At 43.7% G+C, this 20,742-nt stretch overlaps 1 protein-coding gene across 4 annotated transcripts in view; it reads left to right on the forward strand.

Moving 5' to 3' along the window:
* Positions 1–20,742, forward strand: part of LOC138767636 (synaptonemal complex protein 1-like) — a 45,458-nt gene that overhangs the window by 8,426 nt on the left and 16,290 nt on the right. For all 4 annotated transcript variants that reach the window (XM_069945278.1, XM_069945281.1, XM_069945280.1 and 1 more), the window contains exons 5-13: positions 1,969–2,133; positions 3,710–3,777; positions 4,895–4,968; positions 6,217–6,275; positions 8,655–8,724; positions 10,970–11,043; positions 12,031–12,139; positions 13,869–13,963; positions 19,162–19,346. In XM_069945278.1, the coding sequence (XP_069801379.1) occupies positions 1,969–2,133; positions 3,710–3,777; positions 4,895–4,968; positions 6,217–6,275; positions 8,655–8,724; positions 10,970–11,043; positions 12,031–12,139; positions 13,869–13,963; positions 19,162–19,346 (899 nt within the window). The remainder of the gene's footprint in view (positions 1–1,968; positions 2,134–3,709; positions 3,778–4,894; positions 4,969–6,216; positions 6,276–8,654; positions 8,725–10,969; positions 11,044–12,030; positions 12,140–13,868; positions 13,964–19,161; positions 19,347–20,742) is intronic.

Here is a 20,742-nt window from a genome sequence, read left to right on the forward strand (position 1 = left end):
CATCAAGACTTCACTTCCCGGATAAAATGGTGATGTCACGACCCGACTCCCAGAGCTGTACGGGCTGTAGCTGCTGGAGAGGATGATGGCAAAGGGATGCTCAGTGTCCCTCCAGTGTCCTGTGTCCCTCAGTGTCCTCCTGCCATCATCCTCTCCAGCAGCCACAGCCCGCACAGCTCTGGGAGTCGGGTCTTGACATCACCATTTTATCCAGGAAGTGACATCACTATGTTATCCAGGAAGGGACATCACCATGTTATCCAGGAAGTGAAGTCTTGATGCAGTAGTAAGTGCAGGGAAAAAAAGCACTTTATAAGCATTTCCCATAGGGGGCAAAACAATATTTATAAATAAATAAATTTTCACCGGACTTTTCCTTTAACCCTTCTTCTTTATGGCTTCCCGAAAAAAAGTGTATGGCTTCCTGTTACCAAATGAACAGTGAAGAGGAACAAGAGTGAACAAGTGCCAGTCTGCTAGATCGGCAGTCATTTACTGAGCCTATTACACTGCTCGATAATTGTGCAGCAAGAGCTGTATATATATAGTCAGCGATGTCCATTCAGCCCTTGCCCTAGTGTAAAATAGTAAACATTATACATAACTCTTTGGGCTCCTTGATGTCATTTTCGCCTCTGCCCATAGCTGTCACTGGAACCTCTGTATCGGTCTGTGAAGTGACCCCTCTCAACCAGTGATTGGCTGAGTGGCCTTTCGCTTCAGAGACTGTTTATCTTTTATTTACACGGTCATCAGCCGTCGGTCACGCATGTAGAGATGCGCAGTCGGCGGGCAAAGATTTTTAGGCTGGAATAGACTACAACGATCAGCTGCTAATTGTTTCATTAGCTGATTGTTGTCTTTATTACACAGAGCGATAATTTGTCAAAAAGATATTGCAGAAATCCTTTCCTTTATTCCTTTTTTTTGGCTATGTTCACATGTAGTAAGAGACCGGCCGTTCCGTGACCCGGCCGGGTCATGGAACAGCCGGTCCCTGAAAAGATCATCCTATCAGGGACTGCAGTACCGGCCGGATGATCTTTCGAGCTGGAGAGTTCTGATGCAGGCGCATCCGTCCATCAGAACTCCCCACAGCACACTATGGAGCTTGCAGCCGCAGCCGTTTGCTCCACAGTGTGCACTGACATGGGTTTCTGCGGCCGCTATTCAATAATTAGCGTCCTCAGAAAACTGACATGTCAGTTCTTTGCGGTGCCACAAGGGATCCCAGCCTAAGCGTATTCTATGTGTATACGCTCCGGCCGGGATCCCATAGAAAACTAAGCAACATATCTTTTCGTTAAAAACTCGGCCGTTGTTGCTGTTTGCAACAACGGCCGTACTTTTACAAAAAGATACGTTGTGTGAATATAGCCTTTGTCTTATGCTACGTTTACATGGAACGATAATTCGCCCGATCGTACGATTAACGATGTCGGAGTAACGTTTTTTTACATAACGATCAGCGTTTAGATGGTGCGATATATCGTATGAAAATTCGTTTTGCGATCGCTTAAAGCCTATCTCACACATTGGTTAAATCGGCGAACGACTGTTCACATGGAACGATCTGCGAATTTTTTGCGACGACGATTTGAGAACCTGTTGAAAGATCAATCGTTGATCGTTCGCTGCGTTTACACGTATAATTATCGTTCGAATTCGACCGTTATCGTGCAAATTCGCACGATAATCATTCCGTGTAAACGCAGCATAAGCTGGCTTAGCTAAGCTTTCATATATTCTTAGCTGGCTGAGCTGTCATTTATTAACAAGTTCTGGTAAAATAAAAGCTGAGCCTCTGATATGGGCAACAAAGACACTCTTAGGAAGGGTTCACACGTACTGGAATCGCAGTGGGTTTCACGCTGCGAGTTCCGCAGCAAAATCCACTGCACTTCTAGGTATGAACCCACCTTTACTATAAGTCTGTTTGATAATCCCCTCCATGTGTATATTTTTTAGAACCTAGAATCAATCAATCAGCTATATTTCAAGTTGCGCAGGGAAGCTGAAAAAATTAAGAAGTGGAAATCCAATGTAGAATTTGAAATAAAAGAAAAAGAAACAAAAGTACAAGAAAAAAGAAACATTATAGATGCCCAGAAAAGAATTATACATGAATTGCAGGTAAGCAAATTATGTAAATTGATATTTACTAGTACTTCTGATTGCATATGTAGACAGAAGTTAGACCTCATCCCTCACTTTGTTTAGATATGCATCAGTATCCCTTCGTAGAGAACCCCATTAATGACACTTATTTGTGATTCCTACATCTGTTCTGGATAATCTTAGAATTTTTTAAGCATTTGAGGCTGCTGTCACACAGGGCAGCTTTTTGAAAATGGCCAGTGCAGTGTTCGAGTCAGAGCCAGAATATTTCTCATTTCTTAGGCCTCATCCACACATCATTTTTTTCTCGCCGCGAATTAGGATCCTGATTCATGGACAGAAAAAGGATGTGTTTTTGACCACTGATCAATAAAAATTGCAGCAAACATTTCACTTACTGAAAACCTTCCAAACATGAAGTTAATGCATATATAAATTAGGATTGTTTGAACGAGATCTGATTTTTAAGGAGTATTCTGCTGAAACATAACTTTTCATATGTTCCTGCCCATGGTAAGACTAACAGTTCATTTCATACTTCTTGATAGCTATCCAGCCTCCTTCTCCCAGTTCTGAGCTGCTGTTTTCTGCTGAAGACTCAAAAATCTGTGTGAGCTGTTCTCTCTATTCACCCCTTCTTCCCCCTCCTTTCCGAGACGGCTGATGTACAGTAAATAAGTCCCTGGAAGGTTTTATCTACAACTTTTTAATGTTGTGAGGCTTAATTTGAGGTCAAGTTGCTGATGAACTGACTGTGATTATCCTCCAAGCATTACAGAGTTGCTACAAAGTTGCAGATCGAGACTTGTTTACATCAGCAGTGTCACAAGGAAGGGCGGAGGAGGGGGAGGGGAAGAGAAAAGCTCACAAACAGTTTTTTGCGTCTTTATCAGAAAGCAGCAACATATGAAAAGTTGTGTTTGAGTGGAATTCCCCTTTAATGCAGGACATCATGTGGTAGTTTGTTGTATTATCAAAATTATAACCATAATCTGTTACTACAGTGTAAGGCCCCGTTCACACTGAGCAAGAACGTCGGAATCCCGCCGTGCTCAGTGTGCTGCTTTGAGTGAACAAGAGGACATGTCATTTCTCTGAGTGGAGAGCGGCGGCAGCAGAGGAGCACGCGTGTCCTCTCATTAACTCAAAGCAGCACACTGAGCACGGCGGGATTCCGACATTCTTGCTCAGTGTGAACAGGGCCTAATATATATTAGTTGGTTGTTTCTAAAAAATTCAGTTTTCCTATCTCATAAAGTGGCAAATAGCAAGTTGCTTAAATGATTCTAGCATTTTACTGGTTAAAATTCAACCTCTGGTAACCTTCAATAGTTTTTAAAATGAAGGGGCACAACTGTGTGCACTGCGTGTGAAAAAAATTTAGAAGGGGGTACAGTGATGCAGTGCAACAATGGTATGATTTATGGGGGGTCCCAAAGGTCAATCCATCACAGCTATAAATGATGGGATAGCTTAGTGATATGCCATCATTATTTGAAATGGGATTACCCCTTTCATTGTGTAATTATAGATAGATATATTGCTTTTGTATTTATTAAAATTGTGTTCATTTACTTTGCTTGACTTCTAGTTTGAGAATGGACAATTGAGATTAGAGTTGGAAGATGTGATAAATGAAAACAAAGATTTAGGAAAACAGTAAGTTACTCATAACACTAAACGAAAATATATATGTAATTAAAATAATCATACATGTAATTAAATCTGCAGTTTGGGCCTAGAGCATGCTGCACTTTGAAAAAAAATCATGACAGACACCAATAATCCACCATTGGACCCAAAAAGACAGTTAGGCTATGTTCACACAATGTTCTTTTTCAGTAAAGAACGAACTCTCCTTGCAGTGGAATCAGCGCCCGTTCTTTACTGCAGGGGCAGCATTGCATTGAAGTATATGCAATGCCACCCGCTGTGTTCACACATCGTTATTTTAACGTCCGGCATAAAAATAATGTGCATGCCTATTATTTCAGGACGTTGTTCAATGAACAGCATCCGGAAATAATAGCTGTTCACACAAAGTTGACAGCTGCATCTAAATGCTTCCTGTCCCCCAATTTTGGTGGTCTAGTGGGGGGATCGCCCGGGTCGGGGTCTGCTCTGTAATGGTCTTCACTAAGGCTGTACATGTGGTGTATACATCAAATATATGCCAAGAATGTCCTTTTGGCATAAGTTTGGCTGTTATAAGTATACTTATTGATAAGATTTGTGAACCAGGCTAACAGCACCATGATGTACTTTTACCAGCACCAAGACATACAGCTACCTCATGGTGGCAGTAAGGGGGTAAAGAGAGAGCTCGCAACTCGAGTCCTCTGTATACCTGGTGCCTCCCAGCTGCAATCAGCTATCTCAGTTCCGGCTATTTTAACTGTTTAAAAGCTGCTGTCAATCTAGCCCTCATAAGCCAGCATCAGTAGACAGTAGTAGAAAACTAAAGCACAGCTGTTCAAAAAACAAAAAAAAAGGTTTTCACCAAATCATGCAACAAGAAAAAGACAGTTTCTCCTTCTGAAAAGTGTCATGGTTTGCTGAACTAAGCTTTTAGGCTTTTCTGGCATGTCAAAAAAATCACAGCATATATATACATTTTTGTTCACCAAAAGGTGCTGTAAATCACTGCAAAATACTGGTGTACTGGTTAAAATATAGATTTTAATATTTATGGCATATCCTATTCCTTTACCATATATGTCTAAAGTGGGAGTACCCCATTAAGTGATATATTGTTATATGTACTTTTTTTTTTTAGGAACAATGCAACAAGACATTTGTGCAATATCCTCAAAGAAACATGTGAAAGAGCTGCAGAAAAAGCTAATATGTGTATGTATAGCAGCTAAAGTGCATGGGAATACATGAATATACTGTATATACTGTATGTTGTGTTATAATTATGGATGGTCCGAACCTGCCGAGGTTCAGGTTCGTACGAACCTGAACTCTCGGCAATGATTCCCGCTGTCTTCCACCTCCTTTGGGAGGGTGGATACAGCCGGAAGACCGCCTGGAAAACTGGGATACAGCCTATGGCTATGGCTGCATCCCAGTTTTCCAGGCGGTCCTCACGGAGCGGCCAGACAGCGGGAATCATTGCTGAGAGTTCAGGTTCGTACGAACCCGAACCTCGGCAGGTTCGGACCATCCCTAGTTATAATGCATGTATATATACTTTAACAATAGTGTAATACCCTTTAGACTCTTATAAAACATTTTGTACTTATTGGAAAATATTGGGTTTTCTAGAATATGCCGAAAACAGGGTATAGAGCTGTGGTGACAACTCATAGTTGAAAACTTGGACAGTAAAGTGTAGACTGTTAGGAGGAATTTTGTACGAAGATATATACATTAGCAAAAAAAAACACACCAAGAAGACAATTTACTATCATTGCGTCCCTGGCGTATGCCACTTCCTGCAGGACATACAGCAGCTGATAAGTACTGGAAACTGAAGATTTTTTAAATAGAATTAAATTACAAATCTATGTATTTGTAACCAGTTGATTAAAAAACAAATTTTCCACTGGAGTTCTTCTTTAAAGGGGTTGGCCACTTTATAATAAAATAGGTTAGTGTATAGTATTAGTAACTGTACTCATTGTATATATTGACAGCAGCTCCCTGTGTACCTCATAGAGCTAATATCAGACTGCCCTCCTCCAGGCTGGGCTGCCCTGCTCTGTTCTGTTTCTGTCCATAAAATGGCTGACATAGAGGAGCATGTGACCTTGTTCTGCCCCCTGTTTCCTCCATAGGCATATACTGGCTCAGTGGTGGACACTGGGGGGCGGGGCCTGGTCACATGCTCCTCCATGTCAGCCATTTTATGGACAGAAACAAAACAGAGCAGGACAGCACCTCCTGGAGGAGGGGAGTCTGATTTTAGCTCTATGAGGTACACAGGGAGCTGCTGTCAGTATATACAATAAGTACAGTTACTAATACTATACACTAACCTATTTTATTATAAAGTGGCTAACCCCTTTAAGTATAAAGCAGGATATGCACATTAATTTCAGCATGCATTCAATTAAGATTTCAATGTTATTTTGATGCTTGTGTTTTTTTTAGATGAAAATGAAATAGACGACACAAGACAGTTTTATGGTGATCTTAACAACAACATTGAGGCAAGTTGAATAGTGTTATGCTGCGTTTTCACGGAGCAATAATTCGTCTAATCGTACCATTACTGATTTTGAAGTAATTATATGTTTTTTATAACGAGTTTAGACGGAACGATATAACGTTTGGAAAATCATTAGTGGGATCATTTTAAGATCGCTTAAGCCTATCTCACACATCGGGTAAATCGATGAAAGCGATCAGCAAATTTTTAGCGAACGACCAACGACGATTTGAGAACATGTTGAAAGATCAAAATGAATGATTTCTCGCTCGTCGCTTGATTGTTCGCAGTGTTTACACGAGGCTATTATCGGTAAAATGCAATCATTATCGCAAAAATTCCGTGTAAACGCAGCATCAGTTGCAGGCTTTGTTCCCATAAAAAATAAGGACAAATAGCGGACGTTATTTGCCCTTATTTTTACAGCGTAGGAACATAGCCTTAAAGTATATTTATATATGTTAAATGTTGTGATTAATATAATATATTTTCTTTTGCTCATGCATATCTATATCTGTATCCCTGCGACGAGTAAGTTTATGTTTAGGATCTTTGACATGATGTTATAAATAATGGTATCACAGGTATGGGTTACATGTATAAATAGCGTATACAGTACTAGGTTATGTTCACACACCGCGCAAACAGCGCCCATTGCTGGTCATTCAAAACAATGGCTGTTCTGAAAAGTGCCAAACAACGGCCGTTGTTTGCAGTGAAAATAGCAATCAGTGCAGAATGGCAGGAAATAATTCACATACTCGACAGCCGTATTAAACAAGGGACGTTGTTCATTACATTGTGTGAACAGTGGCTGTTGTTTGCATTGACGTCAGTGCAACCCGTTTCTTCATGAAAAGAACAGCCATTGTTTTAATTGAAAAGAACGGTCATTCTTGTCATAAAATGTATGTTGTGTGAACATAGCCCTATGGTGTAATAGTATACAAGCTGCCAATCTTTTAAATCCAGCTGCTACATATTTTAGTATGGTCTCCCATCTCTGGGATGTAAACCTAATAGTGTAGAAGCTATGGACAGCAATCTTAATAGGAACCAATCAGCCCAATTGGGCTGACATTGTTCCCAGGAGAGCTGTATAAAGCTCCTGCAGCAGCTGCAGCATGTACTGTCCGCAGCTGCAGCAGGAGCTTTATATCAGAGAAAAAAGAGTTTTGTTCTCCGGCCACGTGACGACACGGGGTGGGAAAGTAGTCATCTGGGCGGCTCCCCGCCCGTAGCTAATCACGACTCTCTGCCTGTCAGAGCGCTCCACAGGATGATTGACAGGCAGAGAGGCCAGTAATGGACCTCTCTGCCTGTCAATCAACCCCTCCGAGCGCACTGACAGGCAGAGCGCGTTGACTAGATATGGTCGGGGAGCAACCCAGATGACTACTTCACCGCCCGTGTCTGTCATGCGCCCGGAGAACAAAACTCTTTTTTTTTTTCTCCAGTATAAAGCTCCTGCAGCAGCCGCGGACAGTATGTACTGCGGCTGCTGCAGGAGCTTTAAACAGCTCTCCTGGGAACCATATCAGCCCAATTGGGCTGATTGGTTCCCTTTAAACAGTTTTACTAAATAAACTAGTTACACTTACCCATATTATCCCCATGGTACTGAGCCAGCAATACATGTTTAGGCTATGTTCACATGGCGTATCAGACCGGCAGTTCGTGACCCCTGCCGTGCCCGCATCAGAGCTTCGCATAGCCCACTGGAAAGCAAGCGGCCGGAGCCGCTTGCTTCACTGTGTGCACTGACAGGTCTTTCTGCGGCCGGAATTCACTGAATTCCGGCCGCAGAAAACTGACTGATTCAACATAAAGCTGTCACACACTACACACACGGCTGTAGTTTTACGTAGTGTGAACATAGCCTTAACGTGTGTTCTTGCATCCTCAGGAGGGTACAGTATATAGTATGTTGACAAAATATTGGGAAACCTACACATTCCACCTAGAGTAACTTTCAAGGGAACAGTTTTTCTGTAATACTGCCTGTACTGAGGGCAGCATAACATAGGTACACACACAATGTCAAGAAATAAGTCTGAAGTTTAAGACACCCATATAGTGCATGTATAGCTATTATTGGCATATTTAGAATTGTATTTAAAGTAGATTTTCAGTCTGTATTTTCTATTGGATGTATGGTGAAACTTTCATATAGTGTAACTATCCCCTAGTCCTGGTTCTGATGGAGGCCAAAATGACACTTTTTTGGCCCTCTTCAGGTAATAGGAGCTTTCCCAGTGCATACAGGAAAAGAGCAGTGTTTGCACTGCATAAAAAGAGTTGGCATTGGTATTATTAGGATTTGTTAAATATAAATATGGTAGATTAAGATTGTTTTATAAATGGGAGCTATGTTTTGCAGCGGATGATAATGGCCTTTGAAGAACTTCGTGCACAAGCCGAGAACTCAAGGCAAGAGTTGTGCAATCAAAGTATGTATTAGTATTTAGTATTATTTAATATTTGTTTCTTTATTATTAATTTGCTGATTTATTATTTTAGTAAAGAGGATCTGTTACCACTTTTGACATGTCTGTTAGAAGTCTGTTAGGCCATGTTCACACGCCGTTTAACACATTGAACATTGCATTGTGTTAACAGTTGATGTTTCCGGACGCTGTTCAGTGAACAGCGTCCGGAAATAATTGACAGGCACATTATTCTAACACCCGTTCTAAAGATCACAGCGGGCTGCATTGCATTGAAGTCAATGCAATGCCGCCCGCTGTGATCTTTAGAACGGGCGTTAGAATAATGTGCCTGTCAATTATTTCCGGACGCTGTTCACTGAACAGCGTCCGGAAATAATTGACAGGCACATTATTCTAACGCCCGTTCTAAAGATCACAGTGAGCAGCATTGCATTGACTTCAATGCAATGCCGCCCCTACAGTAAAGAACGGACACTGAGGCAATTACAATCAGTGTCCGTTCTTTACAAAAAAAAAAAGTGTGAACATAGCCTTATGCTGATAGTATCAGACTGTATAGGAACTTACTGCATATTCTGCAAAAAAGTTGTCAATTCATTCATAAATGTCTACGAGAAATAACCGAGAAATAGCACAAATGCCCAGATTTACAAACTGTGTAAAATAGAAACTTGTGTAAACTACACCAGCTCAGAGTTGTAAGGCAGCCTCAGTTTTACTGGATTTACTAAAAGGCGTACCTGGTGTCTTCATATGCGTCAACAAACTTTACATAGATTGATAGTACTAGTGAATCTAAGAAACATTGTAATATATCTTATCAGACAAAGATGCCACCTTCTCCTCTTATCCCCCAAGCACCTGCTAAACTGCCATCAGCTCAGTTCTATCCTGTAGCTGGGACAGGGATCACGTTACAAACAAAGAAAGCCTGTTGAGGGGAAGGAGGGAGATGGGAGGGAGAGCCTGGGAACACAGGCAGAGAGACAGCTAAAAGACAGTTAAAGTGATACTGTCAACCCTTTCTGTATGAGGACTTCTCTACACAGCTCTAAAGCCTAAATTCTGCAGTTTTCTTACTTTATAATAGACTTCTTGGTGCTTGATCCAGTGAAAAACACCTTTTATTAGTGATGGATTGTGCCAACTGGATGGGGCTTTACGACCACAGTGCCACTTCGCCCTGCCCATGTCAGCACCGAAGTCTCCACCCCTATGTTACAGCATTGGCATCTAGGCCCCACCCCCTTGGCCTATTCCAGTGGCCACCAAGAGGGCAGGGCCTAGACATAGATGATCCACGGAGGGGAGGGGCGGGGCCTACAGCACTGATGTGGGCGGGTGAAGTGGCACAGCAGTCCTGAAGCCCCACCCAGGTGGCACTGTCAACCAACGACTGTCAACCAATGGGCATTTTTCACTGGATCAAGCAATTTTATTATAGAAATCTATTATAAAGTAAGGTATAAAAATTGCAGAATTTAGGCTTTAGAGCTGCTGCAGACTGTATACAAAGACACATCTCATCCCCTGTATGCAGACACCATAGATGCTAAACTCCACCCATCAGTTCTGGTAGAACTGAAAATTACCGATTTTGCTTGAAGAGCAGAAATTTGCAGAAAATTTCAAATACAAGACAAGGTACATTATGGCCAGATATAATGCTAATCCTCATGTACGCACACATGACAGCTCATGCTGAACAGTCACCTCAAATGACAGTTTGGTCACCATTAGCCAATAATTTGCGTTTCTTCCCCGAAGTACATCAGGTGCAAGTTTGATAAATTCTCCCAATCAGTAAATATCCAAAGTGAACAAACCAACACGTATATGCATATAAATATATAGACAGCCACCAGACATAACAGATAATGTGCAAATTAAAAATGATCCAAATGTTAATAAACACAAAGGGTTAAAGCAAAAGTATCACCAATGTTTCTATGGAAAGATCTAGAGTTGAGGTCTGTGGAACATGTGCAATTGCTAGTATGTCGTGACTGAGCACCCCTATCATGTAGGTGATACAATTGATTGTATCTTTATGCAGCTATTGGACACTGCATGCGGGTGTGGTTTCGCCCGCATGCAATGATTGGGATATGTGCCCAACCTGAGCGAAGGGGAGCAGATGGCTTCAGCCGTTTTTTAATCCCCAGACAACTCCTTTAAGGCATTATTTTCCATGCTGGTTTTGATTCACTTTTTTCCGCTTTTGTTTTTCTTATGTGTTGTCAAGTAAAGCGAGACAACGAAAAAAGACAAGAGATGCAAAATGACCACAACCTTGAACTGGCCAAATGCAAAAAGCAGGTATGTTTATTTACTTTATGGGTAGCTTCACACGTACTGGATCCGCAGCGGATTTCATGCTGCGAGTTTGCAGCAAAATTTTAATTCCGCTGCAGATATGTGACCCGGCCCATTTAACCCCCAGCCGCCTGCAGCCCGCGGCCCGGAGGCTGTGTGAAGCTCCTGGCTCCCCTCGCTCCTTATCAGCCAATCAGTGCACGGCAGCACTGATTGGCTGATGAGGAGCAAGGGGAGCTTCACGCAGCCACAGGGCCAAACAGGTAATGTATGCTTCGGACCGGGGGCTGCAGGTTAAAAGGGCTGAGTTACATATCGGCGGCGGAATGAAAATTCCGCAGCGGATGTGTAACCCCATAGGCCTTCACTGTACCAGGATCCACAGCGGATTTCGCTGCAAATCCGCTGCTGATCCGGTACGTGTGAAGGTACCCTATAAATGTTTTAGCAGAATTGTCAGTTACTTGATCTACAAATTAAAAATGGATTCACGGTTTAACCCAATCAGCAACCCCACCTCTATGATTCCTGCCACCTCTGTCTGTGTCTGAAAGGGTCCAGAGGAGGAGAGCTTTTCCTGTCACTGAGCACCTTAAACGCTGCGATCGCTATAGATTGCAGTGTTTAAAGGGTTAATGAGAGGCAGCTCCAGGATCGCAGCTGCCTCTCATTATCCTCAGCTCCCCGGATACGTATGTGTGCAGGACCGCTCTCACTGCAGCTGTCCCGCACACATCTACAGCCCCTTCAGTCAGGAACGTGCATATACGTTGCTGTTGCACTTGGTATGTGCATCAGGAACGTTTATGTACATATTGCTGGAGTGAAGGGGTTAATAACTATCTAATAAAAAGTACTTTTTAGGGGGATTTTTGTTTTTGGTAAGCTAAAACAAGAGTTATAGCTCTTAGAAGGAAAAGGTTTAAAGTGAAAATGCACACATAAAAATTTCCTGTGTCCTTAAAGGTTAAAATGCTTTAACTCTATTAGATACTGGAATTAACACGGGGCAAGGAAGACGACAAAAACAAGATATTGAATTTAAAGTTTCAGCTGAATGAATCCACTAACAGAATTCAGGAGCTAAATGAAATTTCTGGTACAGATGTTTACTTACTATTTATATTTATATTTTAATGTTTTCATTAAACAAAGTCTGTTAAAGAAACAAGTTTACAGTATGATGTCCAGTCAGGCAATCAAGAGAAAATGGGGTGGAAATAATAAAGCAGACATAGAAAGAAACAATGGAGCAATAACAGTTGTTTGCCTGCAATGAGGTTCACAATAAATAAAACAGCACAGGTGGGGATTTAGCATAAATCCCTCATTTTTATATCTTGACAGCAGAAGTCTGCTTGGGGTCCATCTGGTTTTCTATCCATGTCTGTCATTCTAACAGATTCTAGCAGTACCTTTTTTTGTCCATTTAATGATAACATACTCCTAATGGAGCTTCTGACGCATCGTGCACTTGGCCTAAAAAGTAAGCTAGCAAGGATAGGGATTGGGGACGGGATGGGGTGATCTGGTGTTGCAGCCCTCAGCATGTCAGGATCTTGGGAGCTCCTCTTTGGCACCTTGAAGCAGAGTTTAAAAACATTTTTCTGAGTTATGGAAGCACAGATGGATGCATGAAATGTATCACATGCCTCCTTGCCCTGACAGCTTTCCAATAGTGTCTGTATGGAACTTGAATTGCAGCTGACAGATTCACTTGAAGCCAAGACAAAATTGCAGAGCCCACATTATCAATTAGGCTTTAAAGGGGTTATTCAGCACTACAAAAACATGGCCACTTTTTTCCAGAGACAGCCCCACTCTTGTCTCCAGCTTGGGCGGGGTTTTGGCACCTGAACTGGAGACAAGAGTCATGTTGTCTCTGAAAGAAAGTGGCCATGTTTTTGTAGCACTTGATAACCCCTTTAATTATGTAAACATGGAAACATACTAAAAATGCTATTGCATGAACAGAGCTTTACTAATGGGTGTGCAAAACAGCAGGGAAAATATGTTTTTCAATTAGCTTGGACTGGTTGGTAAATTAGTATATAAAGCTGCATGTGGTTTTCTGATGCCTTTTTAATACAGATTTAAAACGGCAGTGGTAACATTACACTATGTAAGAGCACTCCAAGGTTGCTTTTCCCATGCCATGCTAGCAGCTGCAGCTTGTACAAGTGAGTTTGAGCTTCAGATGTGGCCTAGACTTGACAATTTAAAATGTAACTGTCATTTCAATGTCACTTTTTCTGAAAACAATAAATACCAATAGTAGAAGTGATTTTAAGAAACAAAATAGTTTCCTTTTGTCCTCAAAAAGCTGTTTTCCTAGCTCCCCCCCGACTTCAGAAGAAATAGGATTTCTCTGTCCATTATGTGTCTATGGAGAAGGGAGGGGCTGAGAGGAGTGAGTGAGTACAGAGCAGTCCTTCACAGCACAACACCCTGCAATCTTCTCTCAGCAAGTTCCTAGATAAGCACTGACCTTTCTGACCCCTGAAAATACGTATCACCACAATTTAAACTCCCTTCTCATTTTTGGCGGATCCACAAAAAAAGTACGGATTGTGGATGCATTATGGGACATTTTTTTTGTGTATTGCGGATGACAATTGTGGACATAATATACGGTTCTGAAAAATCATTAAACGTGTAACTGAAGTTTTAGGCTTTCCTTTATGATGCAACAATATTGAGTGGTTTTAAGAGGATCTTCTTTGATATAAATGACCAACTTCTGTATAGAGCTCAGCAAATATGTAGATGTAAAAAGTTGTAAGTAACGACTAGTACAAAATGTACAGTTTTTGTGATTATTTCATTAGACAACTATAAAACAGAGTTGAAGACACATAAAAAGAAAGCAGATGGAATAATCTCCCAGCTAGAAGCTGCTAACTTGGCTTTACAGAAAACAGAGGTAAAAATTTTAAGTTTTGACATAGGAATCAAATAATGTGATGTAAGGGTGAAATCTGTAGCCCAAGTCTATTCTTGCATGGCACTGTAATTTTTTAAAACCTCTTTAACTAACCTCTGGAGAGATAAGTCAAAGGGGTAGTTCACCCCCCAAAAAATTCTTTCAAATCTATTGGTGCCAGAAAATGCCAAAGATTTGTAATTTACTTTAAAAAAATAAACAAAACTCAAGTCTTCCAATACTTATCAGCTGTAGTGTGTCCTGCAGGAAGGGGTATTCTTTACAGACTGGAGATTAGGAGAGGTGTTCTATGGGGATTTGCTATAGCTCTGGACAGTTCAAGACATGGACAGAGGTGGCAGCAGAGAGCAGACTGGAGTCAGACTGGAGAGAACACACCACATCCTTCAGAATATACAGCAGCTGATAAGTACTGGAAAACTTGAGATTTTTTAATAGAAGTAAAATACAAATCTCTTGTCATTTTCTGGCACCAGTTGATCTGGAAGAAATTTTTTTTGGAGAACAACCCCTTTAAAGGGAAGCTGTCACTCCCCGTGCCGAAGTGACAGGCTCCCAACCCCCCTACAGCCCCCTATACTCACCTGATCCCGCCGGGTCCCGCTTCTGGATCCGGTCGGGTCACTGAGATCTCAGCCGCTGCAGCCCGGTGCGCGTGCTGAGGGATGAGTCCAACGCTCATAGAGAATGACAGAGCGCTGGACTCTCCGTCATTCTTTATGAGTGTTGGACTCATCTCTCAGCGCGCGCGCCGGGCTGCAGCGGCTGAGATCTCCGTGACCCGACCGGATCCAGAAGCAAGACCCGGCGGGATCAGGTGAGTATAGGGGGCTGTAGCGGGGGGTCGGGAGCCTGTCACCCCGGCACGGGGGGTGACAGGTTCCCTTTAAGCTTGTTTCTTATGTTCCTCCCTGCCTGCTGGATTTTTGAAATATCACCAGATTTCTCCTTTAAGGTAATAAAACTATCATCTTCCTTAGTTTCTACTGCACGGTGGAAACATAAAAGTAGGTTAGATTCTTTTAACCTGTTGTAAGTTCCTCTTAAAGGGCTAAATAAGGTTCAGGAGGAAAGTGTTTTTAATAATAACTGAGCACAATAACAATGTGGCACAATTGGAGGTTAGTTGCAGGAAAGATTAGGAGCAACGTAACAAAATCTTATTTTAACTGAACGAGTACTAGATGCTTTGAACCAGGGCCCCTTCTGCCATGAGGCAGAATGAGTATTCTGCCTCAGGCGGCAGATTCTGCGGTCCCGGAGGGGGGCAGCATAATCTTTCTCTCTGCTGTCATTTAAGTTAAAGGTGGAAAAAGGCTGGAAACACAAAGAATAGGCGCTCCCTGGGTGAATCAGTAGCAGGAAATATAAGGTATAAGGGGTGATGGATGTGCTCACCTGGACGGGTTGTACTAAGAGCACAACACCTTTATGCGCATAGTAGTGATGGAGATCTAGATGCTGCCGCTCCGGGGAACCAAGACGGGGTGCCTCACGTCAAAGGTATCAGGAAATGTAGAGTCGTGCAAATGGAGTAGTGTATCGCAAGGAGTATACACTTACTTAACCAGGAAACGGAGTCTTCGTTGGCGCAGGGAGATCTCAGGACACGTAGGTATTGGAAAAGTTGTTTTATTGCATAACGGCAACGCGTTTCTAGGCTACAATGCCTCTTTATCAAGCCAAAATGATATGCATCTCATTTTGGCTTGATAAAGAGGCATTGTAGCCTAGAAACGCGTTGCCGTTATGCAATAAAACAACTTTTCCAATACCTACGTGTCCTGAGATCTCCCTGCGCCAACGAAGACTCCGTTTCCTGGTTAAGTAAGTGTATACTCCTTGCGATACACTACTCCATTTGCACGACTCTACATTTAAGTTAAAGGGGTATTCCATGGAAAATCAATAATTTAGCAAAGGAAAGGGTTAACCAAGGTTAACCCTTTCCTAATATACATACCTGTCCTTTATTGGCCCCCCAAGGAGATCTCCAGTCCGGTCACGTGATCTTGCAGCTTGCGGCTCCCGGATCCTCTTCTCCTTCCGGTCCGGTGAGGTCACTATACCCGGCCGGCGTCCGCTCTCCTTCTCATTAGCAGCAGAGCACTGAACCCTGACTGACTTGGTAGCGTGTAGCCAATCAGGGTTCAGTGCTCTGCATCCCCACCACGCTCCAGAGTGTGGGTCCCCTGAGGCTGCTGTAAATTATCAGGGGTTGTGGGGGCTCAGTGCCAGTCGCCAATTACTTGGGCCGGCACTGCACTACAGCAGGTGAATGTGAGGGGTCCCTGCGGGGTCTTGGGTCCATCATCACTGCGCAGGCTCCCCCCCCCCCCCGGGTTCATAGCTACTCAGCCGCCCGCCGCGTCCCTTCCCCCCAGGGACTCAGGGTCAGCATCTTGGGGGGGGGAAGTCCTGCAAAGTAATGTTTATCGGCTGCTGATCCCCCCGGCCCCCCTCCCTGTGTCCCTGTCAGAGATCTCTCACCCCCACCCCCGGAGCGTGGTGCTGGCCCCAGTCTCAAGCACCTGTACTCAGCTGACAGGCACTGTCTGTGAGTGAAGCAGGAGAGATTTCTGTCTTGCTCCGTACACAGCGCCTGTCAGCTGAGTTTTATCGGGGTGACTGACAGGCGCTGTGTACGGAGCAAGACAGGAATCTCTCCTGCCTCACACACACACACACAGTGCCTGTCAGCTGAGTACAGGTGCTTGAGACCAGTAACGAGATCGGGACCAGCAGCACGATCCAGGGGGTGGGGGTGAGAGATCTCTGACAGGGACACAGGGAGGGGGGCCGGGGGGATCAGCAGCCGATAAACATTACTTTGCAGGACTTCCCCCCCCAATGCTGACCCTGAGTCCCTGGGATGAAGGGATGCGGCGGGCGGCTGGGTGTCTGGTAGCTATGAATGAAGTAATGCTACCTGCCGCATACCCTCCCGTGACTTGGTCGGCATTGCTGACACCCAGGGGGTCCTGCGGAGTGATGATAGTGCGGGGGTGGCCCATGTAACTGGCGGCCGGCACTGAGCCCCCACAACCCCTGATAATTTACAGCAGCCTCAGGGGACCCCCTGAACCCTGATTGGCTACACGCTACCAAGCCAGTCAGGGTTCAGTGCTCTGCTGCTAATGAGAAGAAGAGCGGACGCCGGCCGGGTATAGTGACGTCACCGGACCGGAAGGAGAAGAGGATCCGGGAGCCGCAAGCTGCAAGATCACGTGACCGGACCGGAGATCTCTTTGGGGGGCCAAAAAAAGACACGTAGGTATATTAGGAAAGGGTTAACCTTGGTTAACCCTTTCCATTGCTAAATTATTGATTTTCCCTGGAATACCCCTTTAAGTTTAACTTAACAAAAATGACAGCAGCCAGGGCCCCCCTAAGTCCCTGGGCTGTTGCTCACCTCTATCCCCATGGTCACAGCCACCCCCATGTACCGCCTGGCTCAGTCCATGCCTGGACCGTGAACAGACTGCCCTGTGCTTTGGTAAGCGGGGGTCGCGCTTGGAGTTGGGTGGGGGGTGTGATCAGGTGGGCGGTCTTCGGGGGGGGGGGTGTAAGCTGGTGGTTGCTGAAGGGAAAAATTTGCGCCCAAGGGGGACTTTTTTGATGAGGTGGTGTAGGTATTGGTGGGGAGGAGGGTCTTCATTTCAGGTTTGCCTCAGGCGGCAGAAAACCTGGAATCTGCTCTGCTTGGAACAAACGTCCAGGATACATCGTTGCTAAATCCACAGTGGGATAACCATAAAGTTATAACTGTTGTTGTTGTTGTTGTTAGATACATACACTCACCGGCCACTTTTTTAGGTACACCATGCTAGTAACGGGTTGGACCCCCTTTTGCCTTCAGAACTGCCTCAATTCTTTGTGGCATAGATACAACAAGGTGCTGGAAGCATTCCTCAGAGATTTTGGTCCATATTGACATGATGGCATCACACAGTTGCCGCAGATTTGTCGGCTGCACATCCATGATGCGAATCTCCCATTCCACCACATCCCAAAGATGCTCTATTGGATTGAGATCTGGTGACTGTGGAGGCCATTTGAGTACAGTGAACTCATTGTCATGTTCAAGAAACCAGTCTGAGATGATTCTAGCTTTATGACATGGCGCATTATCCTGCTGAAAGTAGCCATCAGATGTTGGGTACATTGTGGTCATAAAGGGATGGACATGGTCAGCAACAATAATTAGGTAGGCTGTGGCGTTGCAACGATGCTCAATTGGTACCGAGGGGCCCAAAGAGTGCCAAGAAAATATTCCCCACACCATGACACCACCACCACCAGCCTGAATCGTTGATACAGGGCAGGATGGATCCATGCTTTCATGTTGTTGACGCCAAATTCTGACCCTACCATCCGAATGTCGTAGCAGAAATCGAGACTCATCGGACCAGGCAACGTTTTTCCAATCTTCTACTGTCCAATTTCGATGAGCTTGTGCAAATTGTAGCCTCAGTTTCCTGTTCTTAGCTGAAAGGAGTGGCACCAGGTGTGGTCTTCTGCTGCTGTAGCCCATCTGCCTCAAAGCTGGAGGTACTGTGCGTTCAGAGATGCTCTTCTGCCTACCTTGGTTGTAACGGTTGGCAATTTGAGTCACTGTTGCCTTTCTATCAGCTCGAACCAGTCTGCCCATTCTCCTCTGACCTCTGGCATCAACAAGGCATTTCCGCCCACAGAACTGCCGCTCACTGGATGTTTTTTCTTTTTCGGACCATTCTCTGTAAACCCTAGAGATGGTTGTGCGTGAAAATCCCAGTAGATCAGCAGTTTCTAAAATAATCAGACCAGCCCTTCTGGCACCAACAACCATGCCACGTTCAAAGGCACTCAAATCACCTTTCTTCCCCATACTGATGCTCGGTTTGAACTGCAGGAGATTGTCTTGACCATGTCTACATGCCTAAATGCACTGAGCTGCCGCCATGTGATTGGCTGATTAGAAATTAAGTGGTAACGTGCAGTTTGACAGGTGTACCTAATAAAGTGGCCGGAGAGTGTATATAAATTGGGAATACCTTGTTCTTACTCTCCTCCAGAAAGCAGAAGAAACACTAAAGGCCAAATGATGTCTAGAGAAAGAAGGGTTGGGCATGTTGGATTTTACCTTTTGTACCCAGAATCTAGAATCACTGTTCGTGTTTCTGTATGTTTTTAACTAGAATTCTCTGAAAAGCTGTGAAAAAGAATTGCTTACAGCACAGTCATTATTATCTGAAGCAACTAAAGAAAGAAATTTGATTAAAACAGAACTTGAAGAAACAAGATCACAACATAATTTACTTCTGTCAGCACTTCAGTCAAAAGTTCATAGTCTGGAAGAAACTCTTTCCACTGAACTAACAAGGTGCAATTTTAAGCAATAAGGTTGGGTCAATAAGTACTGTTTTGGTCATTATTTCTAGCAAATACCAGGGATGGAACTAACACAAGGAAGAACTGTATCAGGCTATGCTCACACAACGTTTAGCAGCGTCCATTGCATACCAATGGCAGCTGTTAAAGTGCCGGTCGCCGGGCTGCATTCAGGACGTTCTGTTACCTCTGTAAAGGCTGCAGGAACGTTCTCTTTTAAAAAAAACGTTGGGTGTGCCCGCAAATCATTTAGCCATTCACTTCAATTTAATGTGCGCCCGCCGGACAACTTTACAATGTGTGAACGGCTATTATTTACATGCGCTATTATTTTATAACGAATGATGAATGTGAATGGGATAATGAATGTAAATTGCAAACATGTTTTATTTTATTTTATCTGCTGTTGATTTAGATTTTGAAAGATACGACAGTGACACTTCCAGGGTAAACTGTCACCTAGGATTTGCATAAGTAACAGACTACATGTGTGTTGCAATTAGACAAATAACACCTGTGTGTAGTTCCTATGTTGGTGCTATATTTTAAAAATTATCTTTTATTAACAGCTTGTCGTGTCATAGAGGCATGGCCAGGGCACCATGGACTTCCTGAGCTGTAATTCCTCTCCCCTCTCCTGTTTCTTCACCCCAACCCTCCTTTATAAGAATATTTACACTCAAAATCTTCTAGAGTAATGCATAATATAGGCTGTTCAGAAGTACTCTGCTGACTCCTGTCCGCTGCTGTAAGTGCCTACATTGAAAGATTTTCTAACGATAGGGAATTATGTCTTCCTTTACATCATGAGGGTTGGCTGGCTGCATGTGCATCACTAACCTAGGAAAGATGTGTAACCAGGATAAAAAATTCACATACAACATGATGGGGGACATTCATGAAAGGTATGCCAGGGAGAAGGTGCAGATTCGCCCCTTTTCGCTGGCATACGCCTCCCATATGCCCAGCTCGCCCGATGGGTGGGCTGGCGGAGTTTGGGTGTGTGTGTTACGACAGGAGGAGGTGTGGCCTCCTCCCGCGCCTCATTTATCATGATTTACGCCTGATTTACGCCGGATTCACTAAAAGGGAAACAGGAAAAGGGGACAGGGCTTCGTAAATCCCCCCCCCCCCCAATAGCTTAACTTTCCTAAGAATATCATCACCTGATTCTTTTGATCCAAGTTAATAAAGTCTTAAAAATGTGTAAAACTCTGTAGCTATTTTTTGTTTAGTTCTCAGATTCATATTGAGGCTATGTTCACACTACATATGAGACCCGCCGTTCCGTGACCCTAGCCGGGTCACGGAACGGCCGGTCTCTGGCCGGATCATCTCAGCCGGTACTTAAGTAGTATCAGCGCGCGCCCGCATCAGAGCTTACCATA

This window comes from Dendropsophus ebraccatus, chromosome 11, assembly GCF_027789765.1.
Source record: "Dendropsophus ebraccatus isolate aDenEbr1 chromosome 11, aDenEbr1.pat, whole genome shotgun sequence".
Taxonomy (NCBI): Eukaryota; Metazoa; Chordata; class Amphibia; order Anura; family Hylidae; genus Dendropsophus; species Dendropsophus ebraccatus.